The following is a 23,769-nucleotide window of genomic DNA, read 5'->3' on the forward strand; positions in this document are numbered from 1 at the left end:
TCATTATAGTCAAATTTTGAGTTTCTCGTCCCCCTAACCCCCTCATCCCCCACCCCTACAAAAAAAATATTGTCAAATTCGTATTCTGCGACCCAAAAAACATAAATCTTGCATAAAATTGCATATTTTCGGACTTAAACGCAAAAAAACAAATTTGGGGGCTTAAGGTCCACAAAAAAGGGGGAAGCGTACACCGGATTCACCTGGACACCCCAAATTCGTGTTCAGCGTATCAAAAAACCCCCGTGTACCAAAATTCAGCTTGTTATCAAACTTTTCCCTATCGTCGTAATTAAAACAGTGAAAAAAAATTTGATTGCAAATCTTGTAGTCAAAACTCACATTTGCCATTCTTTGTCTGGATATTAAAGCAGAAGGGAGCTAGGTGAAAATCAGTCAACACAGGGAATCGTGTTCTAGTAGCGCTATCTAATGATTCATTTTGGTATTATAAGTTTTTTCAACTGGCAACACTACTAACTCAGTTTTTCGCGTTTTTCTCAAAATCGTTTATGGTGGCAAATGTGAGTTTTGATTCTCAGCTCCTCAAATCCACCTGCAGTCGACTCCGTAGCGTATTGAAATTGGTTTGCAGGTTGAATTTCGTCTTTCTTACTCCATTGAAGTTTCAAAAATCTGCTGGAGGTTCCAGAACTACTCTCAACGGTTTGAAACAGTTTCCAATCGATTTGGCAGGTCGAAAATAAGCAGAAAAAAGTTCATATTCGGGTTCAGCTAGCGACCTCAAAAACATATACCATCCGATATATCACACAACTTTTTCGTGATTTTTCGAAATTTTGGCCCTGTTTGGAGCATAGCGGGACATTGAAGGGTTGGATCAAAAAAATAAGTTCATATTCGTACTCAGCGACCTCGAAAACATAATTATTATGTTTTCGAGATGTTTTCGAGGTCGCTGAGTAAGAATATGAACGTATTTTTTGAGCCCAACCCCGCAAAGTTCATACCTGCCCCAAGAAAGGGTCAAAATTTTGAAAAATTTTGAAAAGTTGTGTGATATATCGAATGGTATGTTTCCGAGATTTTATTTTGAAATATTTGACCAATTTATGAGTATTTCAAGCCTAAAAAAACATGAAAATTTTAATTAATTTGAAGATTTTTCGTTCTGTATTATCAAAAACTAAGTTTTTTTTTTCAAGTGATTTCTTGATTAGTAGGTAAACGATGAGTGTCTTTTACCAGGTCTTGAGACTTTTATTTTATTTTATTTTTTTTCGGAAAGGAGATGGAGTCTTATAAAGAAATTATGTCTTCCTAAAAAAATAATTGCAGTGGCAGAGTACCTTGGCAAAATTGAAAAATATACTTAATTTTTGATGGTTATACATCTCATTTCGATGAAATTCAACAAAATGGTGTTATTCTACGTGAAAAGAACTGAAACTGAGAATTTTTTCAGAATTTTTACTCGCCGAGATCATGGTTATATTTAAATTATAAGTTTTTTTAAATCATTTTTTTTTAGGTTTTTAAATGTGACAACACTGATTTTAACATCATTCGTCGATTACCTTTTCAAAGTATATACTACAATTTGAAAAAAGTTCAAAATTTTACACCACGTACAACCGGAGCAATTTGCAACTAAAATTTTCCATTTTTGGCCATTTTGGAGACTATTGCAGTCTAGAAAAATTCGTTTAAATATTCATTATCGAACTACAAAAATAAATGATTTCTCTTTCAACATCGAACTTTAAAGTACTCATAGTTTATTGTGATGAGACAAAACAAGGATATGGTACATCAATGTACAAAATATTACAGATAAATACTTAATAAAAAGGTACCTACATAAACCTATATTACATTACAAAGTCTAAAAATACCTTAAGCTATAGTTCTTACACTCTAAATTTATTCATTACAAAATTTTGTACAATACATATTTTCTTTACTACTATTTACCCATCTAAATACATAAATAAAGATGATTCAAGATATATTGTAGGCTACTTTTGGAAGAAACTTTTCAACGAAGCGATTGAGCTGAATTATCTCAAAAACGAGTTCAAAAATTAAGTACCTATAAAAACGATGTAGATGAAAATTAGAAACTTGCTTGTGAAGCTTCAAAGTACATATCTTATCAACTAAAGCGATTAGAAATTATTCATTCAATTGTGTACGTACCTATGCTTTTGGCGAATCCTACTCGGTGATTTTGTACATCGAAAACCGAATAGAATTTTCGCAGGAAAACGTTTCCTAACACCCATTCTAGTGAATATGGAGTACCAGTGTCATTGAAACCGATTACGTGGCTGTCCTGCATAATGCATAATAGAAGTTACATATAAATTAATCAAGTAGATTTTTCGAGAGAAATTCATGATGGAAAAAATCTTTGTACTTACTCCTATTAGATAGTCTTGACTTGTAAGTACGTAATCTTCGCCAGCAATCGTGAAAGTTACGTTTGGCAATAGGTGTACTTTTTCTTTCGAGTATCCTATCTGTAAACGAGCACTGTTATTAGAAAATCATTAATAAAGGCTTCTATTCTAGACTAGTTATCTTACCATTGTGAGGACTGAATTTAAAGATCGTTCCATTGCGAGAAAGTATCCCCTTGGCGCATGAATTAACGAACTTCCTGTGTCAACTATAGCAACAATATTCGTGGCGATTACTTCGAAGGATAGGAAGCCGTCGGCGTAATCAGTCGTTATTGAAACTCTGAATAACAAATGGGGATGAAACATTATAAGAATTGTACATATGACATACTGTATGTAAGGTTATTATTACATAGATACTTACTGCTCAATAGGTATGGTCCAGGAGTGGTCTAAGGAACTCTCCACTTCGTTTACGAATTTCAGTTCTCCTTGGTACTTGGATCTATCTGAACCGCATAACATCAACTCGCCACCATTTTTATCGAACATGTTCCTATAAGTTTAGAATGATGGTATTAAGAAAAGCGTTTTTCCATCTTGAGTACAATTTTGTATAATATGTGTTCATGAAATTCTTAACGTACTTGTTGAAATAGAATGAGAATGTAGTGTCGTTGATTCCTTTTATTTCACAAACTTTTGATACTATGTTGATTGAATCCATTTTTGGTTTGTAATTTAATCCCACGATCCCATCGTATGGCATATGCAGAACTGGCCCATATCCGGAATGCAGCTCGAGGAATCTTTGATTATTCACTTGGACGCCTCCTATCTGCAGAAAAAAGTTAAATGAGAATGACAACAATTTTTTCGAAATTGGCAGAAATTAGTTTAGAATAGGCCCCATTATTACGTTCCAAAATTTCTCCCCGGTTTCAAGAATGATATCTATCTTTAAATATTCTGGAATACTCAATGCAAAATATTAATTAGCGAAGATGAATTTATCAAAAAAAATAAGCGATTTGCGAATTTAAAATTTTCAATCGCTCAGTATAGAACGGATTTTGATGATGGAAATAGCATAAATCGATGCAGAATCACAAATACTTTCATATACATAGGACTGGTTCATTTTTTCCTTAACAGATTGGGTAAAAATTAGAGCAAAAAAAACTAATTTTTTTCGAAAATGACCTCTCTTTGAGGGCCCATATCTATCCTCCAGGAGCACCTCTAATGCTAAAAAAGTTTTTTGAGTTACTTTCAACTCATAATGAAGATCTCTGCTGGATTTGGTCAAAACCGACAACTTTTTTTGGAGGTGATGGGTGATCCACCTACATGTAAAATACATAATTAAGTCTTTACCGAAATTGTATCCCGAGCCCAATATCCATGTACTGCTGCTCCTGAACCATACAAGATAATAAATGATATATCCATTTTTTCATATGGTTGGTACGTTGTTGAGATCCTGTGATCGTATACAGTACGATTTTCTGTTGGGCAGTATGAACTAATACAAAGAGGTGAACGGACCCATTGGTAAGCCGATCCTGTATCAAACTGAACTTTCATCTTAAGAGGTGGCGTTCCAATTGAAATATCTCCATAATATCCAAACTGAAAAATAATTTAAAGATTGTAATAATGTTTTATCGCTGCGATTTACTTATCTTAGAGGCGAAGGATTTTTCAAATTTCCCTCGCGAAGTTTGTTTTTGCGTACTTCATATTGGCTGTAACCGTCGAGAGGAATTGTGATTTTGTTCATTCCATTGCTTGATCTGTATTCGAATGTTGAGTTAATTTCTTCTTTCGTTAGAGGAATTCTTGTTAGCGGGATCCTAGATAATATGAAAATTTGAATTATTTATCTGTGTATTAATTGTATTAAGTAATTGCTGGGAAGCAGAGACGAGATGTCGCGAAAAAATGAAGAGGGGGATCATCGAACTCATCCCAAAAACTCGATGATGGCTAGAAGTGGAAGTTTGGAAGTTGTTTGATCAGAAAAATGAGATCATGCGTATTTTGTATGAATATATATATATATTTTTTTAGCATCAAACACAATTCTTAATCCAGCATGATTCCTTAAACTCATTGATTTCTATACAAAACCTATTTTCTGATCACCCTGTTATACAAAATATCCATAAAAGTCTGTTTAAGCTACAAAATTCCTACTTTACCCAAATCCAAATTTCACCACTGGTACGTTTTCGAGGTCGCCGAGTGCGAATATGAACTTATTTTTTGGGTCCCACCCCCCAATGTCTCTATGTGCCCCAAAATGGGGGTGAAAATTTTGAAAATATCGTGAAAAGTCGAGTGATATATCGACTTGTATGTTTTCGAAGTCGCTGAGTACGAATCTGGCCTTATTTTGTGGGCCCAACCCCTCACAGCTTCCAACTGCCTCAAAAAAGGCCGAAATTTTGAAAAAATGTAAAAAGTCGAGTGGCATATTGAATGGTATGTTTTCGAAATCGCTGAGTACGAATATGAACTTATTTTTTACGATAATGTTTAAAAAAATCATCAAAAAATCAAGTATTACAAAACTCCTCAAAGCCCCTCTGTGCCCCAAAATGAGGGTCAAAATTTTGAAAAATTGTGAAAAGTCGAGTGATTTATCGACTTGTATGTTTTTGAGACACTGAACTGGAATATGCACTTTTTTTCTGCTGTACTTACGATTCCTCAAAATCCCCTTACGCCCCCTAAATAGGATAAAATTTCGAAAAGTCGTCAAAAAACGTGTAATACGTTGAATAGTATGTTTTCAAGATCGCTGAATATGACTATGGACTCATTTTTATCATTTCACTCATTTTACTATTCAAACGTCCTACTAACGCTCCAAAATTATCTTCAATGTCTTTAGTAGGTAAGATGTCAATCTTCTTGCCTATTTCAGTGTTTTCATTTTGATTGTTTTCCTGTAAAGTTTTTGATTTCATTTATTATGTGCTACCAATCGAAAACAAAAAAATTAAATAATTTTTTTTTGATGGAAGAAAACATCGAAAATTTATAGTTCGTAGTTCGTGTTTTTTAAATCGATATATCACTCGACTTTTCACAATTTTTCAAAATTTTGACCCTCATTTTGGGGCACAGAGGGGCTTTGAGGGGTTGCAGGTGAAAAGTAAGTTCATATTCGTACTCAGCGATTTTGAAAACATACCATTCAATATGCCACTCGACTTTTTACATTTTTTTAAAATTTTGGCCTTTTTTTGGGGCAGTTGGAAGCTGTGAGGGGTTGGGCCCATTAAATAAGGCCAGATTCGTACTCAGCGACTTCGAAAACATACAAGTCGATATATATCACTCGACTTTTCACGATATTTTCAAAATTTTCACCCCCATTTTGGGGCACAGAGAAACATTGGGAGGTGGGACCCAAAAAATAAGTTCATATTCGCACTCGGCGACCTCGAAAACGTACCATTCGATATATCGCTCGACTTTTCACGATTTTTCAAAATTTTGACCCCCATTGTGGGGCACGGAGGGGTTTTGAGGGGCTTTGAGGAGTTGTATGCAAAAAATAAGTTCATATTCGTATTCAGCGACCTCGAAAACATACTATTCGGTATATCGCACGTCCAGATTTGTTTTTCAAATATACGTATGATTTAGTAGTGTGTTACTTGAAAAATCAAGCAACCCTCACGAACCCCCGAGGAGGGTTGAAGATAAACCAATGGTAATTTGATTTGTAGTTGGGTGAGTAGACTTTGTAAAAAAAATTTGAGCGAAAACGAATGATTTTAAGTGGTAATTTTGATCAATTTATTGGACTGACCTTTTTTGAAACACCTACTCTTTCCATCCCTTTTTTTGGACACCCCCCTTGAGCAATGGGTATCGAGCGTAGTATCAAATTGTCGAGAAATTGAAGGGGAACATTTTTCGTCATGGTAGTTTTTCTCAAATACCTAATATTTACGGAGTAAAACGCAAAAAACGTGAATCGGAACCGGTTTCAGCCCCCTAAAAAATTTTCCTCCAGGTGTAGGAGAGTCGGTTTTTTTGGTGGTTCAGAGGGTCCATCCGAACACATTCCCGAAGAAAAAATTTATGTGCCAATTTTTTCCTTTTTAAAACCCCTATTTGCCCGCTCTACCTGTTTAACGAGTTTATCCACATTAGGTCGAGTATAATACACATATCGATTTTTAGCTGTCCAACTTCGTATTCACGCCTTCTGGAGCAAGTTCAAAATTCTGATTGAAATTGAAAATCGCGCTGGAGGCTCCAGAATGGCTGGAAATGGTGAAATTTGGATTTGTGTAATTAATGTTAGTTTTGGGACTTATTTTGACCATTTTTACTGATCAAGTACGTACTTTTTAAAAAAAAGCATAAATCGCCAAAAACAGTCAATTTTGAATTTTCAAACATTCGCCAAAAATCGAAAAATGAACTTAGGCAGCTGAAAATTTGGTTTTGGGGGTTTTAGACTATGCTCTTTTCAAAAATCGCGGTCCCGTTCAAATCGGAGTGTGACATCTCAAAAGGTTCCCTTTGTCAGACTAGATTTTTTTTGAAAATTTGAAAAAACCTAAATTTGATCTACGCTACCTAGAGGGCTGAAATTTCGCACAGCTGCTCTTGAGGATCTGAGCAGACGACTTGATTTTTTTCGATCTCAAAATTCAAATTTTACCCTTCCATCGGTGGTACTTAAAATTTGGACCCCTCCTTCCACCAGGAGTCGACTAGGGGTTTGAAATTGAACAGGGCTAAATACTCGTATGAATGAAAAATGAGCTCTGGAGAACAATTTTGAACTCCATGGTACCCATGATAGGGAGTCCCATGGGTATCAGGGAGGTCAGAATTGTTCTTCGAGTCTCGTATTTCTTATTCACATGATCTATGAAGTCAATGTCGTACATAAATTACAAATATTCCCAATTTCGAAATTTGGTAGCATTTAACGTTTTACCCCTCCCACAGTGATGCTATGAGCATGCGCGGGGAAAAAAGCTAGGTCGTATTAACGAATAGGTACACTAATAAATTTTCGAAATTTTGGGGCAATAAGCCCACCTCCTTCTGTTTCATGTTCGTCTCGACTATTTCGTATCCGAAATACATGTATCTACAATCCGAGAAGGTGTTTATTTAAATTCAGTCAAAAAAATCCTCGAATCTGGAAAATTTTCATAATTAAAAAAAATTGGGGCACATGAAGCCCATTCTTCTAAAAAAAAGGGGTCCCACGGGGTCAGAATTATTCTTCAGGGCTCGTATCTCTTAATCATATGGTCTAAGAAGTCAACGTGATGACAAAACTTACTGAAATCTCAAAAAAAAAAGATTTTCAAAATTTTGGGGCATTTATAACCCCTTTTCTCCTCCCGCTCATTAGTCTTTCTCGAGTTCTTCGTATCCCAAGTACAATTATTTGAGTATTTACTTCGATTTTTAAGTCAGAAAAATTCTCATATTCGGCAAACTTTCATAATTAAACAAAACTTTGGACACATGATACCCCTTCTCCCCAGGAGCCACTTTGAGTAGAAATTTTTCTGCGATGTTCACCTTCACCCCAGGCGGTTTTTCCAGTATTATGATGAAAAAAGACGACGATACCAAAATTTACTCGTAATCAAATTTTTCCCCGTTTTAACCTCAATTCTAGGGGCTTAGTTTCCCTCCTCCCACTCATTTTTTCCGTATCCAAAATGCATCGTAATGATGCAAGTACACATACTATACATGGGATTCTCAAGTAAACATAACATTTTGTTTCGAATTATAATTCTGAAAAAATACACCGTGTTTTTCTACATACCTACGTTAATTTCCATTGAAGAAACGGGGGCCTTTGGACCCGGGTCAAAATTAAATTTTGGAGCTGAAATTTTTAGGATCTTATTTTTTGGAGATAAATCTAGCTACTAGGGAGCGATGAAATTCGAAAAAAATTAATCGGGCGTATAATTTAGGACCATTGGGTGGCCGGGGGGGGGGGGGGGGGGGTTATCTTATTTTCTCTTTTTCGATCTGCCTGTCCGTCTCAAGATGTCTCTGATATAATGAAGATTCGCTTACATTTTTCAGGTCACAAAAATCTTTGAATTCAGCAAATATTCATTACATCTTGGAAAAGTTTTAGGACTGGACCACTTACTTGACACCCCCCCCCCCCCCCGTCCCTCCGCCACCTAACACGAAAGTTGGAGTTTTATGATCAGATCAAAAAACCCCCACTAAGAAAGATATCTCTAGGTACAGAATGCATGGCAACGGAACGAGTACAATTTCATGAATATTGTAGCTGGGCTTTTAAAAAGAAAACAGTCTTTTTGGATTTAGAATAATACTGAATAAAAGAAAACGACTGGTTTTTAATACCATGAGTCTTTGTGTTAATTTCCATTAGAAAAAGGGGAGCTTGGGGCACGGGTTAGGTAAATCCATGTTTTGAGTTACAATTTTAACAAATGAACCATTTTAGGAGTTGAAAGCGATTAAATTAGAATAAAAAAATAGAAAAATCGGACAAGTAAGTACATAGGTAATTGAGTATACGTATAAAAGAGGTAACCTAATCCTAATAAAATATGGTGAAAAGCCCTATTTTCAGAAAGGGAGGGGTTAGAGGGTTACGGGTGGCAGCACAAACCAGCGCAAACGAAACACAATAGATTAGATATGTACATCCATTGTTCTCTTTTCAAACTTTCGTCTAACGCCTTTTTTAAAATTCATGTCTACCCCTCCCCCCACAAATAACTCTTCGATACCACAACAAGGGGAGCAGCACAAACCAGCACAAATGAATTGCATCAAGAAAAATTAATAACGCTGACTCACCTGATGCCATTTTCCGGAGGAGAAACCTGTCTAGCGTGGTACGTCTCTATCGAAAATATACACAGTAAAGAAGAGTATGTTACGAGTAACTTCATCATCGCGATTAATTTTTTACACTCAGTCAAACAGTTTGAGACACAAATGTATACTGACTATGTTGATTCGTTAATTCACTTTTAAAAACTCTCGCATATATAACGGGATTATAAATGAAAATGATAGTGCAATTTGTTTGTAAAACAAGCGTAATACGTGCATAGATACCTACAGGTGACCTACGTGAAAAAATGAAAATGACGCGAGGTTGGACGAAAACAAATGGAAAAAAATAAACAACCTTTTTTGGTTAAATTGGGCGATTATCGCGTATTTACGATAACGATTGGATCTCGAATTTTTTATACTATTCAGCCTTGCCATACCTGTCTATGTACTTAGTAGGTAATAAGGTACAGTTATTGAAGCATCCTCAACTTTGATTTTGATCGCCTTCAATTCTGCTTGCCCATCTGCTTACTAATTCATAAAAAATCCAGATGTTCATTAATTTTTCAGTTGTATACTATTGTTGATTAATTTTGAGACTTATCTATTTGAATTTTGTTTCAGAACATAGAGCCCACAAAGTCAATAATTAGTGAAATTCTGCGATGAAAAAGCCATTGATGCTGGTATACGTGTGTCGGTAAGTTATTTGCGTATATTAATGATATTTTTATTATTGTTATAGATTCTCAGCTGTTGATTAATTGAATTCTAATCATCGAGTTACAAAATATCAACGAGCTGAATTGATACTTTCTTTGTGGAGGAAAATTTACGGCCATGTTTGGAACAAATTTTAATCTTTTGATACATCTATTTCTTTTGGAAAGAGCAGCGCATTCCTGAGTAAAATGGTGAAATTCTCCTGTCTTCGGATTTTTGAAATTTTGATGAAACTTTGTTGGGTAGGCACCTTTAAAAAAATGTTGAAGTCAAAAACATTTGAAAAATGAATCAGACGTGCGTTATATCGAGTTATAAAAAGAACTTGATATTATGTTTTCGAGGTCGCTGAATACGAATATGAACTTATTTTCTTGGTCAGCCCCTCAAAGCCTCTTTGTGCCCCAAAAAGGGGCTAAAAATGTTGAAAAATCGTGAAAAGTCGAGTGAGCGTTCAAACTTTCTGAATATCGATTCCGATAAAACGTGATAATTCCTCTATCTCTCCCCTTCTCCCTTCAAGAGTAACTCCAATCAGCGTTTTTGAGACGAAATTTTCTGGATTGTTTCTAAAATAATGGCGTAAATCTGTAGAGAATTCTTTGACCTTGTTGGGGGACAAAAAATTCGACCGGGGATGGATATGCTGATATCTTGGGATGCTGAAAATAGAAACTTTTCCATCGGCCTCCTGCACAATCACAAGTTATGCAAACCTAAACGCAATTTTCGCAGATTTTTTGAGGTTTTTCCGTTTTAGATGGTGTTGTATTCGGAGGGGACAATTTTTGCGTTCCAACATATGACTTGCACGAAATTTTCTAAACCTTACAAAGTTAGATCGAGAGAGCAGACAAAAATTGATGATCTGACAAAATTTTAAATACTTACGTGTCTTTTTTGATTTTTGGTGAATTTCTGAAAATCAAATTTGGGCCAAAAATGAGGGGAAAAAACCTAAATCTCACCAAATTGACTTGAAAAGCTGAAATTTGGGATCTCTCATATTTTCGACCTGCCAAATCGATTGGAAACTGTTTCGGACCGTTTAGCGTTGTTCTGGAACCTCCAGCAGGTTTTTGAAACCTGAAATTCCCACAAAATTTCATCTAATGGAGTTGGAAAGCCGAAATTCATTCTGCAAACTAATTTCAATACGCTATGAAGTCGACTGCAGATGGATTTCAAGTCATTTTGCGATGAAGCCTCCAGCGACTTTATGAAAATTCCTAGAGGCTCCAGCAGATTTTTGAAACTTGAAATTCCTACAAAATGTCATCAAAGGGAGATGAAAAGCGAAACTTTACTCTGCACTCCAATTTTAAATCTCTCTGAAGACGACTTTAGGTGGGTTCAAGTCATTTTGGGGCCTCCAGCGACTTTTTGAAAATTCCTAGAGTCTCCAGGAGATTTTTGAAACTTGAAAATCCAACAAAACTTTATCAAAGGAGTTGGAAGGCTGAAATTCACTATTCACAGCACGTGCTAGAATTTATTCGGACAGATTTTGTGGCATTTTTTAAAAAACTGAAGTTTCAAAAAAGGCGTGTGGGAGGCTCCAAAATGGATTGAAACTGCGTGCAATCCACAACGGAATAATGCTAAGGGTGTCAACTGAATCGCATCCTTCTTCCTCAAATGGAGGTGAAAGGGTGAACTTTTTAAATTTTCAATTATTATTATTAAGTGTGAAATCGATGTACAAAAATATATTTTGAACTAGAATATGGAACCCTGTCTTAAGACGGCGCACTTTTTTTCCGGAAGCTTGATACTTGTAATCTTTCCAACCAAAATGGGCAAAAATTTGATGGAAATCACTCAGACTATCTACTACTTATGTACCTACCACCAAAATCTTATGCCATTTGGTTTTAAACGCTTGTCTTAATCGCAAGAATTGTAAATAAGGTCAAATGCGCCGTCTCGTCTTAGGAATGGGAAGGTGTTAAAATTGGAATGCATTGTAAATTTTGGTTTTCTAAATCCATTTTGAGTTTCAAAAATCTGCTGGAGACTCCAGGAATTTTCACAAAGTCGCTGGAGGCTCCAAAATGACTTGAACTCACCTGAAGTCGTCTTCAGAAAGGGTCATTCCACCTCAATCCCCACGTTTGTCAATGTTTTCTCACCAAAAAGGGGTGAGATGTTCTTTGGAATTAATGCTTTCACTTATTCATTACATCTAATGAAACTATATCATTCAGTTCCAAGATTGACCCAATTGGGTTTTTTGCTTCTTCAGTTTTGGAGGATAACTAAATAAATAAGTCTTATCATTTCCGAAGTGGCTTCAAGGGGCTGGGGAGGGGAGGTTAACTGTGAGTAAAAGTGATATCTTATTCAGGAAATTAAAAGCATTTTTTCATAACGTCTCAGGATTTGCGTGGGCCTTTAAGGAGAAAAATAGCCCAAAGGGTCATTCAATGTCAACTCAAGCAAAAAAATGCGATTTTGAAAGTCAGTCTTTCGATTCCGCTCAAATTTTTTTTTACAATATCTACCCACTCAATATGTAAAAAAACCCGCAATCAGTTTGGTCCCAGCCCCCCTCCTAAGGGGTGGGTGAGGGGCTTCCATTAATTTTCACGTTGTCTCGAGGTACTCAACTTCAGCAGCGCATTCCTCCAATGCTATGATACTTTGATCAAAACTGATATCACAGTTGAAAAAAAGACATTTCATTCTTTACTTTTTAAGCATTTTAAAATTTTCAGAAGTTGAAAGTTGAACTTTCAAATTTCAAAATGGCGCTGTAAGTGGGAGCTACCCTTTGAAATTCTGAAAAAATTTCCAAAGATGTACCTACTGATGCTTTTTTGAAACATTTAATTTTCGAGATGGGATCTCTTAATTTAATTTGGGGGGCACCCTCTCCCCCAAATTTGGATGAAACTTTCAAAAAAAGATCTGGGGCATGTGATATATTGAATTGTATGTTTTTGGAGACGTTGAATACGAATATGACATCCAATTTTTGATTGGACCCCATCCACGGCCCCCAGCACCTCCCCAAACGGGGTGAAAGTTCAAAAAAGTGTTTTGTTCGTGCGACACATAGCATATATAGTACGTTTTTGGTGACGCTGAACACGAATATGGCGGAATGGTTTATTGTGATGAGAAAAATCAAGTATACCACATCAATGTACAAAATATTATAAAAAACTAAATATTAAAATACCTAATACATAAACCTATATTATTACGAAATCTAAAAATACCTTACACCCTAAATTTCGGCGAATCCTATTCGGTGACCGTACATGTCGAATTCAGTGTAGTACTTGCGAAGAAAAACAGCTCCCAAAACCCATTCAGATGAAGATGGAGTATTGGTTTTAGCTAAACCGATTGTGACGTTGTCATACTGCGTAATATGTAAATAACAGAAGTTATAAATTAATCATGTACATAGGTAAATATTTCAAGAATTTATGTTGGAATCTTCACTTACTTCTGTTATATAATCTTGTCCTGTAAGTACATAATCTTCGCCACCCATTGTGAATGTTATGTTTGGCAGTTTGTGTAAGTTTGCTCTCAGGTCTGGTATCTGTAAACAAGTACTTTTCTATGAGAAAATCATTAATAAGGACTCCGATTCTAGACTCGTTATCTAACCGTTGAGAGGATTGACTGTATAGATCTTTTAATCGCATTAACTTGTTCCTCTGGCCCATGAATAAACGATGATCCTGTAGCAACTAAAGCTGTATTATTCGTGGCGATTATTTCAGTGGATCTTTTGTCGTCGTAACCACTCGTAATTGAAACTCTGTTCAAATGAGAATAAAAATTGAAAAATTTTAAGAATCGTATGAAATACATACTTTATGTAAGAGATAGATACCGACTTTTCTACGCGTATTGTCCATGAAAGGCCTGTGGAACTTTCTACTTCTTGCACATATTTCATTTTCCCCTGGTACTGGTACATGTTGTCGAATTTATCTGAACCGCATAACCATAACTCGCCACCATTCTCATCCGACTCGTTCCTAAAAGTTCAGAATCATGGAATTATAGAGCTACATAAATAATCATTTTTCCATCTTAGTTAGGATGATTGTTGTGGAATAATATGTATTGTCATGAAATTCTGAACATACTTGGTTAAATAAAAACGAAATCTCTTGTCGCGCATTCCTCGTTCTTCGCAATATTTTAACATAATGTTGATTGAATCGCTCTCTGGTTTGTAATTTAATCCCATGATCCCATCGTATGCTCTGTTCGCGATTTGCTCAGACATGTTCGTGGGTTGAAGAAATCGTTGATTATTCACTTTGTAGCCATTTATCTGCAGTAAAAAGTTGAATGAGAAGGACACAAATTGAAAAGTTACTGGATGTTTTTCTCACTTTTTTCGAAATTGGCAAAAATTTCTAATAAATTGGCACCGCCGCGTTCGAAAATTTCTTTCCAATTTCAAGAATTATATCTTTCATTTTTCTGGCATTATTAGTGCAAAATATTAATTATTCAAGATGAAATTTTTTAAAACACAGATCCATTCAAAAATAAGTAATTTGCGAATTCGTATTTTTAATCGCTCAGTAGAATATTGTAAGGGGTCTCGGATTTTGACGAAAATGGCATACATCAATGCAGAATTACAAATACTTTCGTTTGGAACTTGGTCATTTCTCCTTAAACAAATTTGGTGAAAATTGGAGCGAAAAAACCTAAATTTTTTTGAAAATGACTCCTCTTTTAGGGTCGATATTTTTAAAGATCAGATCATGTGTCGGTAGACGTCTCAAACGATGACGAATGATGCAAACCGGACATTTTTTCTATTTTTTTTTTGGTCGAGCTATGGGGCTTCAAAGTTCTCCAAAATGGCCGAAAATGGGAAAGGCTATAGGTGGATAAGTATGGTGAATTTGCCCCCGAGAGCTTCAGGGTTGATATTTGCATGGAAGGTTGGTACCCTTGAGCACCTACCGTCACGAAAGTTTCAGACCCCCAGACCCCCCCCGTTTTTGAGAACCCCCCCCCCCCCACCTTTTCTAAAATTACAATAAAAAATTTTTTCTCAGCCCCGTGAGAACCGATTTTTTTAATTTTTTGGTATGTTGTAAACATCCATAAGAGGCATCCCCACAAAAAATTTCAACCCCCTCCCCTCATATTTTCCCCTCAAAATGGCGTTTTTTAGTTTTGTTTGCCCGTTTTAGCAATGATCATGATTCGGCACAAAAATGCGAATAGCATTTTTAAATGTGTTTTTGAACCCTACAAAACATATATTTTTTTTCAAAAAAAATTTTTTGGTGGGTCGTGGTCAAAAATTGAAAAAACCAACAGAGGGGGTTAAAAATGGATTCTGGTGTAAATCATTGTTTTTGGTAAACAAGGTGTCGTTTCCATATGAATCGAACCCCCCGAACACGAATATGACGCCCAATCTTATGCTACCCTCATCCACACCCCTCCAGTGCCTTAGCCCCCACCTCAATTCCTACTATATTAAATATTGAGCTATTTTCATAATGTTGGTGTCGGTTCTATATGAGTCGAACACCCCGAACACGAATATGAAGTCCAATTTAGCTCTACTCTCATCCATCGCCTTTCAGGCTACAGCCAGCTCGACAATTTTTATTATTTGAAATGCTAAACCTATTTTCATAATGCTGGGTGTCATTTTGGCACGAATGGAAACCTCAAAACTTGAATGTTAAAGTTTGAACCTTGCGATGGTCATTGTGTTACGAGTTTTCAACCTTCGCGAAACATACTTTTAAAAGTAATAACAACCCGAGTAATTATTTGTAGAAGATTGATCAGAGTTGGTGAAAACATTTATGGTTTAGGTGGGGGCGGAGGCACTGTATAGGGTTGTGGTTGAGGTTAGCATAAAATTGGACTTCATATTCGTATTCGGGGTGTTAGATTCATATGGAAACGACACCAACATTTTGAAAATATCTGAACTTTCAATATATAGTGAAAATTGAGTTGGGGCAGAGACACTCGAGGGGTGTGGATGAGAGTAGCATAAAATTGGACGTCATATTCGTGTTCGGAGTGTTCGACTCATATGGAACCAATACCAACATTACGAAAATATCTGAAATTTCAATAAAGTGAAAATTGAGTTGGGAGCAGACGCACTGGGGAGGGGTGTGGATGAGGGTAGCAAAAAATTGGAATTCATATTCGTGTTCGGAGGGTTCGATTCATATGGAAACGACACCAATATTACGAAAATAGCTCAACTTTTGATTGTAGTAAAAATTGAGAAGGGGACAGAGGCGCGGGAGGGGTGTGGATGAGGGTAGCATAAGATTGGGCGTCATATTCGTGTTCGGGGGGTTCGATTCATATGGAAACGACACCTTGTTTACCAAAAACAATGATTTACACCAGAATCCATTTTTAACCCCCTCTGTTGGTTTTTTCAATTTTTGACCACGGCCCACCAAAAATTTTTTTTTGAAAAAAATATATGTTTTGTAGGAGTCAAAAATACATTTTAAAATGCTATTCGCATTTTTGTGCCGAATCATGATCATTGCTAAAACGGGCAAACAAAACTAAAAAACGCCATTTTGAAGGGAAACTATGGGGGGAGGGGGTTGAAATTTTTTGTGGGGATGCCTCTTATAGATGTTTACAACATACCAAAAAATTGAAAAAATCGGTTCACATGGGACTGAGAAAAAAATGTTTATTGTAATTTTAGAAAAGGGGGGGTTTCTCAAAAACGGGGGGGTCTGGGGGTCTGAAACTTTCGTGACGGAAGGTGCTCAAGGGTACCAACCTTCCATGCAAATATCAACCCTGAAGCTCTCGGGGGCAAAGACACCATACTTATCCACCTATAGCCTTTTTTTGAAAATGACTCCTCTTTTATGGTCGATATCTATCTCTTCTTCAAGAGCACCTCTCAACATGTAATGAAGGCCTCTGCGGATTTGGTCAAAATCTGACAACTTTTTTTGTACTGCAGGGTGTCTACAGGTTGTGAAAGTAGTGATTTTCAGCAATTTTGCTTAAAAGGTAGTAAAAAATCAAAAGAAGCGGAAAATCCGATTTTCCACACATAAAAAACATAAAAATCACTGCTAAAAATTTCTTTTATTTGGGCCGTTGAGTGCGTTTTTGCAATTACCTCGGAACAAAATCGATTTGGGGTAGTCACGGATAAATATATTTTTTTTTTGCCCTAAACAGTTTGAAAATGGGTCGAAATTTAAAAAAAAAAAAAATAAAGTAGGAAAGGGACCTTCACAGTCACACGAGGGTTATTTCATGCCAGATCGGCGGATTTTTTGCAGGATGGGTCATCGATTATTTTTAAAGATCAGATCATGTGTCGGTAGACGTCATCAAACGATGACGAATGATGCAAACCGGACATTTTTTTCTATTTTTTTTTTGATCGAGCTATGGGTCTTCAAAGTTCTCCAAAATGGCCGAAAATGGGAAATTTCAGTTGCAAATTGCTGCGGTTGTACGTGATATACTTAGAATTTTGAACTTTTTTCAAATTGTGATGCATTGAGAGGGGTATCGACAAACCTTGTCAAAAATCAAAATCAGTGTTGCCACTTTCAAAAAACTTAAAAAAAATCGATTTAAAAACATTTAAATAATAACCACAACGTCCACGAGTTGAAATTCTGAAAAATGCTCAGTTTTAGTCCTTTTTATGTAGAATAACGTATCAAAAAATTGAGCAGACATTTTTTTTTATTTCATTTTCGAAGAAAAAAATTAGAATTTTGGCACTTATTGCAGGGATGCTACACGGTTACTTTTTAAGTAACCAAGTTACTAAAGTTACTAATAGTAACTTTTGATTACTTTTTAAAAATTTTGGTTACTAAAAGTTACTTTTTCCGTGTTTTTTCACAAATATCCTTTTTTTCTTCAAAATTTTACCTAGAACTCTTTTTCTTTTCATAAAAAATGATGTTGTTTTACCTCTCAGGAATTGTGAATTTTCGAAAGCTTTTGCCCTCGCTTCGCTCGGGCTTTTCTTCATATTTCTATAAATATACACATAATAATTTCCTGAAAAATTAAAAATTTTGAAGCCAAGAAAATCAACTTTTTACTTACATCATCAGGAATGACGTTGTTCAGGGTGTCTACAGCACGAAAAAAGTACGAATTTACCAAAAAAGCACGAATTTGGAAAATGACCCAAAAAAGTACGAAAAAACGCCAAAAATGTACGAAATTTACGAAATTTGTACGAAATTTTGAAAGGATTCCATTGTTAATTTTCCGACAAAGTCACCAATATATCCTCAGAATTCTTATTTTTTCAAAAATTTTTTCCCTCGCTTCGCTCGGGCCAATTTGGTGCCTTTTCCCCGCAAACAATTTCAAAAACCATTGATAAAATTTAAAAAAATTGAGATGAAAAAAAAAATGTTTCTTAAATTAAAATTGATATTGTTCTACTTTTCGAACTACATTTTTCTAAAGCTTTTGCCATCGCTTCGCTTGGGATTCTTTTCTTTTTCAAAATTGAAATTCTTGAAAAAAATATATCAACTTAGTATTCAATTTTTATAGTTTCAAAATGAAGAAATAAAATTCTCGCATATTTCTCAAAATACATTTTTTCAATAGTTTTCACTTTCACTGGGGCCTGTTCTCTGACTTTTTAAACAAAATCAAAATTCACATCCTAAAAAATCTTTCCAATTCGAAAATTTTAAAAACCAAAAAACGAACTCTTTGCATTATAAAACATTGTTTTTTATAGCTCTTTCAAAATACGAATTTTTCAAAGTTTTTGCCCTCGCTTCGCTCGGGCCTTTAATCTTTCTTTTTTCGGGTATTTTGAAATCAAATTTTCAAAAACTTTCGCCCTTGCTTCGCTCGGGCAATTTTTTTTCTTCTTTTCAAATTGGAAAAAAAATCACATTTGAGCCCCCAAAAATTCAAAACAGAAAGTGAAAATTTTTGTAAGTCTTATGATTATGAGTGACATCAATCAGCAAAATGGGTATTTTTTCCCTATTTCTGTTGACCAATTTTCAATTAAACCCCCTCCCCCTCTCAAAAGACCTCTATGGGCAAATTATATTATTCGTTCCGGTCTCGTATTGGCTCTTGACGGCCCAGACCTGCTCAGCACGTTCAAATTTTGATTTTTGTGGCCGAAATGACATGACACACCCCCTCCCCTCCATGTAGATTCAAAGTATGACTATTAATAATATATTGTACGAAAAAAATACGAAAAAGGTACGAAATTTTGTTTTTTAGATTTAGTAGACACCCTGTTGTTTTACGTCTCATATCATCAATTTTCGCAGCTTTCGCCCTCGCTTCGCTCGGGCTTTTACTCATATTTTACAAATGACAAATGGGTACCTAGGTATATGTAACTTTCTGAAAACTTTTAAAATTTGAAGCTTTTGAAGCCACGAAAATCAACTTCTTGCATAAAAAATGAGGTTGTTTTATGTTTCGAATCATACATTTTTCGCAGCTTTCGCCCTCGCTTCGCTCGGGCAGATATGAATTCTACTGCTGCAATTTTCAAACATTTCCTAAAATGGAAAAATCAACTCGACTAATTCCAAAAACATAATCTCATCAATATCTGACCAATTATTTGAAAAATCTTGTTGTTGGGTGGGGGGGTGTGGTGGTAGAGTAAAAGTTGGGAAAATCTAGCGTGAAAAGTTGGGAGAATTTCAGTCTCCCCCCCCCTCCAACACATCGCTTCATCACACCTCTGAAAATAAAATGCAGTAGTTTTGTATGGATCAGAGTTTTTCGGTCACCTCACCTATATTTTTTGCATTGAAAATTTTTTTGGTCACTTTTTGGTTACTTTTTGGTTACTTTTTCCAGCTTTTTTGGTTACTAAAGTTACTTTTTTTGAGAAAAATTTGAGTAGCATCCCTGTTATTGCGAAAACATGTACCTGTACCATCAGAAACCTAAAAAATATTCTTTTTGCATTTCTGAGATATTTCACCAGTGTGCAGACGTAAACAACATGTGGAAAAAATCCTCCTCCCCCCCTCTTTTGAATCAATTTCAAATTGATGAAAACTTATACTGCAATGTAAAGAATTGCAAATCCCAAGCTTGAAAAAAAAAGAAAAAAATGAAGAAATTGATTGGTGGGGGGTACAAAAATATTTGGAAAGGTGTTGATTTTTTTTCTGAAAGGTGATGAAAAAGTAGTAAAAAAGTGGCGATTTTCAGCCAAAAAGTTCCTGTAGACCCCCTGGTGGGGGGGGGGGTGTGATCCATCCTCATGTAAATGAAAGTATGTACTTACTGAAATCGTATCACGAGACCAAAATCCGTTTACAGATCCTGGACCTGGACCATACCATAAGGTAGACGATTCGTTCTCTTTTTCATATTTTTGGTACGTTTCTGAGGAGTTGTGATCGTAATATCGAGTACGATTTTCTGTAATGAGATTACACATTGTAGGTTTTAGACGATCGTACTTATAAAAAATAATATATTGTTTCTCATCATCACAGCTTACTTGGGCATGCCGGACTATCACAAAGATTTGAATGCACCCACAACGAAGACGATCCTGTATCAAACTGAACATTCATCTGCACAGGTGGCGTTCCAATTGAAATAGCTCCATAATATCCAGTCTGAAAAATAAATCCGAGCTTGTGAATTTTTGTACGTTGCGATTCCCCGCGTCGTGCTTTTATGTAGGTACCTACTTCGTTTTTGTGGTATTTGAGAGGAATTCTATATATGTTTGATCCATTTAATTTTCTGCATCCGACAGTCAGAAATTTTGTCCATTTTTTTTCAGAACGTATATATTTGATACTGGAAAAAGTGAGAATTTGAATTACTTATCTATCAATTGGAGAGAAGCAGGGCCGCGATGTAGCGAAAAAATAGAGAGCGGGATCACTCAACTCTCAAAAACTTGATGGCTAGAAGTTGTTTGATCAGAAGAATGAAATCATATTTATGTCACTGCAACGCTTTCGAAAACGCACAAATCGATGTATTGTGTGCCTTTTTTTTTTAAAAGCAACAATAACTTCATCATCGATTAATTCTTTGCAATTCGTCGAACACTCGAAGATACAAATGTATACTGACTACGTATGTTGATTTGTTAATTCACTTTTCAAACTGTCCTGCATAAAGAGCTCGTGAATTCGCGTCGCGATTCCGTTACTTTTGAGAACCAAACCTTTACTACTTAGGTACGCATTGTCCTTACTGCTTTCTTCGAACCTGCTCTCCATTGTTCCTATTCTTCATTCGGTTCTCTTTCTCTTCTCCTCCTCTCATGACATACAGAAATAGCGGTACATTGTACGGTAATTATAACCTTTTAAAGAAACGTTAAAACGAAACGATGTATTTTTTTTAATGTTCTAAAATATGAGAAACCACGACACTGTCAGGCATCTCAATTGATCTTTTTTATAAGTAACTTGTCCTTTTTTGCAATCATGGTCTTTAAAAGCCCTTTTTTCTCAGAAAGTCCTTTTCAGGTCATTATTTTTATGATTTTCCCTCGTCTTGAAAAAAATTATATTGTACCTATAAAAAAGAGAAAAAATTGCGTAAAAGTTGGGGAAAAATGCAGTAAAACAGTGATTTTTTTTATTCCATCAATTTTTTTCTATTTTCATAATCTTTATCAGAATTGATAGTGAAAATTTGAAAATATATTTTCAACGTTGAATCTGAACCCTTTCTTTTTATACAAATTAGACGGATGAATTTTCAAAAACTTTCGCCCTCGCTTCGCACGTGCATCATTTATTTATTTATTTTTTTAGGTATTTGAAGTACTTTCTTGAAATATGAGATGTTATGACTTGACTTTCAGAATTATCAAAGATGGTCAAAAAAGTGATTTTTCTTGTAAAAATAACGTCGTTTTACATCTCGAATCCCACCCCACGTTTTTCAAAGCTTCTGCCTCGCTTCGCTCCGGTCAATTTTATTCTATATTCTAGAATTAAAATTTCTGAAAAATTATTGTTCCAATTTGAAAAAATGTCACAGCTGAGAAAAATGATTTTTTTATATTAAAAGTGATCTTACAAGGGAAGCCCCCCACATGAGAATCTCCGATTTGAATGAAACTTGGACTGTTGGAAAGAGGACCTCAAAAAACACCCATCCCCCAATTTTCAGCTGCTCGAGTTGATTTTTCGATTTTTGGCGAATTTTTGAAGTTTTGTGTACACAGGAAAAGCTGTTTAACTCACAAAATGGGAAAAAAATACAAATATCCATCTCTCCCGCGTATAAACTTCCGGAGCTCAAATTTGGGCCAAAGGTAGTCTTTTAGATACCCGATCGACTCATACCATCACTGGCCGGATCCGGCCTTCCGGTCAGAAAAGAACAGAATTTTTTACTTTTTTTCTCATATTTTCGGCGAATTCGAAAAATGGCCGTTTCTCCCCACTACATGAATTTGAGCAGCTAAAATTTTGGCCGAAGGGTTTATGCTTGATACCTAATCGATTAATACTGCCGTCGGCCGGATCTGGAATCATCATCAGAAATCATATTTTTTGTCCATCTGGTTTTTTATGCCTGTCATTGAAAAAATTGAAAAACCTGTTAAAGCAGCTCATCAAATGCACGTGCAGTGCTCAAATTTTGGTCAAACGGTCTGTGCTAGATATACCAAATCGACCCATACTACCATTTTCTGGATCCGGCCTTCCAGGCAGAAAACAGAATTTTTTACTTTTTTTATCATATTTTCGGTGAATTTGAAAAATCAACTTGAGCAGCTGAAAATTGGGGGATGGGTGTTTTTTGAGGTCCTCTTTCCAACAGTCCAATTTTCATTCAAATCGGAGATTATCATGTGGAGGGCTTCCCTTGTAAGTTTTTTTGTTTTTTTTTCCGAAACAAGCTTATCAAATTTGTGAAAAAACGCTCTGGTCCACCCTGCACACACCTTTCTTGATTTCATTTTGTGAAAGCTCAACCATCAATATGTTCATCCAAAAATGGAGCATTGGTCCCTGTATTTTATCCCCACTTTTGTCAATGTTTGCTCCTCGAAAAGGGGTGAGGAGTTCTTTGCAATTATGCTTTCACTTATTCATTACATCTAATGAAACTACGAGTATATCATTCAGTTCCAAGATTAACCCAATTGGGTTTTTTGCTTCTTCGGTTTTGGAGGATAATTAAATAAATAAGTCTTATCATTTCCGAAATGGCTTCAAGGGGCTGGGGGGTGAACTGTGAGTAAAAGTGATACCTGTGATTATCTTATTCAGGAAATTGAAAGCATTTGTTCATAACGTCTCAGGATTTGCGTGGGCCTTTAAGGAGAAAAATAGCCCAAAGGGTCGTTCAATGTCAACTCAAGCAAAAAAATGCGATTTTAAAAGTTATGTCTTTCGATTCCGCTCAAATTTTTTTTTACAATATCTACCCACTCAATATGTAAAAAACCCGCAATCAGTTTGGTCCCAGCCCCCCTCCTAAGGGGTGGGTGAGGGGCTTCCATTAATTTTCACGTTGTCTCGAAGTACTCAACTTCAGCAGCGCATTCCTGCAAAGCTATCATACTTTGATCAAAACTGATATCACAGTTGAAAAAAAGTCATTTCATTCTGAACTTTTTAAGCATTTTAAAATTTTCATAAGTTGAAAGTTGAACTTTCAAATTTTAAAATGGCGCTGTAAGTGGGAGCTACCCTTTGAAATTCTGAAAAAATTTCCAAAGATGTACCTTTTGATGCTTTTTCGAAACATTTAATTTTCGAGATGGGATCTCTTAATTGGGTAAGGGAGAACCGGAGCACCCTCTCCCCCAAATTTGGATGAAACTTTCAAAAAAAGATCTGAGGCATGTGATATATTGAATTGTATGTTTTTGGTG

General features: G+C 35.7%; 3 protein-coding genes across 3 annotated transcripts in view; 1 reads left to right on the forward strand and 2 right to left on the reverse strand.

Moving 5' to 3' along the window:
• LOC135835893 (uncharacterized) overlaps positions 1 to 9,891 on the forward strand; it is a 180,979-nt gene extending 171,088 nt beyond the window's left edge. The window contains exon 9 of the mRNA XM_065350391.1: positions 9,825 to 9,891. The gene's annotated coding sequence lies outside the window, so the exon portion shown is untranslated. The remainder of the gene's footprint in view (positions 1 to 9,824) is intronic.
• Positions 1,738 to 9,371, reverse strand: LOC135835671 (uncharacterized). Its single transcript, XM_065350046.1, has 9 exons — positions 9,216 to 9,371; positions 4,105 to 4,222; positions 3,744 to 3,998; positions 3,014 to 3,204; positions 2,791 to 2,922; positions 2,550 to 2,706; positions 2,385 to 2,483; positions 2,161 to 2,296; positions 1,738 to 2,053 (listed from the first exon to the last, which is right to left on the reverse strand). Exons 1-9 carry the CDS (start codon positions 9,311 to 9,313, stop codon positions 2,046 to 2,048), a joined length of 1,194 nt encoding a protein of 397 aa, XP_065206118.1. The 5' UTR covers positions 9,314 to 9,371; the 3' UTR covers positions 1,738 to 2,045.
• Positions 9,892 to 13,029: 3,138 nt separating the features above from the next.
• LOC135835820 (uncharacterized) lies at positions 13,030 to 21,107 on the reverse strand. Its single transcript, XM_065350256.1, has 9 exons — positions 20,811 to 21,107; positions 20,606 to 20,717; positions 20,410 to 20,530; positions 20,191 to 20,327; positions 14,036 to 14,226; positions 13,781 to 13,924; positions 13,548 to 13,701; positions 13,381 to 13,479; positions 13,030 to 13,293 (listed from the first exon to the last, which is right to left on the reverse strand). Exons 3-9 carry the CDS (start codon positions 20,483 to 20,485, stop codon positions 13,156 to 13,158), a joined length of 939 nt encoding a protein of 312 aa, XP_065206328.1. The 5' UTR covers positions 20,486 to 20,530; positions 20,606 to 20,717; positions 20,811 to 21,107; the 3' UTR covers positions 13,030 to 13,155.
• Between the last annotated feature and the right edge of the window lie 2,662 nt (positions 21,108 to 23,769).

This window comes from Planococcus citri, chromosome 1 (assembly GCF_950023065.1).
Source record: "Planococcus citri chromosome 1, ihPlaCitr1.1, whole genome shotgun sequence".
Taxonomy (NCBI): domain Eukaryota; kingdom Metazoa; phylum Arthropoda; class Insecta; order Hemiptera; family Pseudococcidae; genus Planococcus; species Planococcus citri.

Coding starts and splice junctions, on each gene's coding strand:
- LOC135835820 (XM_065350256.1), bottom strand. CDS start 20,485: ATGAATGTTCAGTTTGATACAGGATCGTCTTCGTTGTGGGTGCATTCA. Junction 13,480..13,547: donor TACAGTCAATCCTCTCAACG/GTTAGATAACGA, acceptor ACTTGTTTACAG/ATACCAGACCTGAGAGCAAA. Junction 13,294..13,380: donor GACAAGATTATATAACAGAA/GTAAGTGAAGAT, acceptor CATATTACGCAG/TATGACAACGTCACAATCGG.
- LOC135835671 (XM_065350046.1), bottom strand. CDS start 9,313: ATGATGAAGTTACTCGTAACATACTCTTCTTTACTGTGTATATTTTCG. Junction 3,999..4,104: donor ACGGTTACAGCCAATATGAA/GTACGCAAAAAC, acceptor ATTATTTTTCAG/TTTGGATATTATGGAGATAT. Junction 2,484..2,549: donor TAAATTCAGTCCTCACAATG/GTAAGATAACTA, acceptor GCTCGTTTACAG/ATAGGATACTCGAAAGAAAA.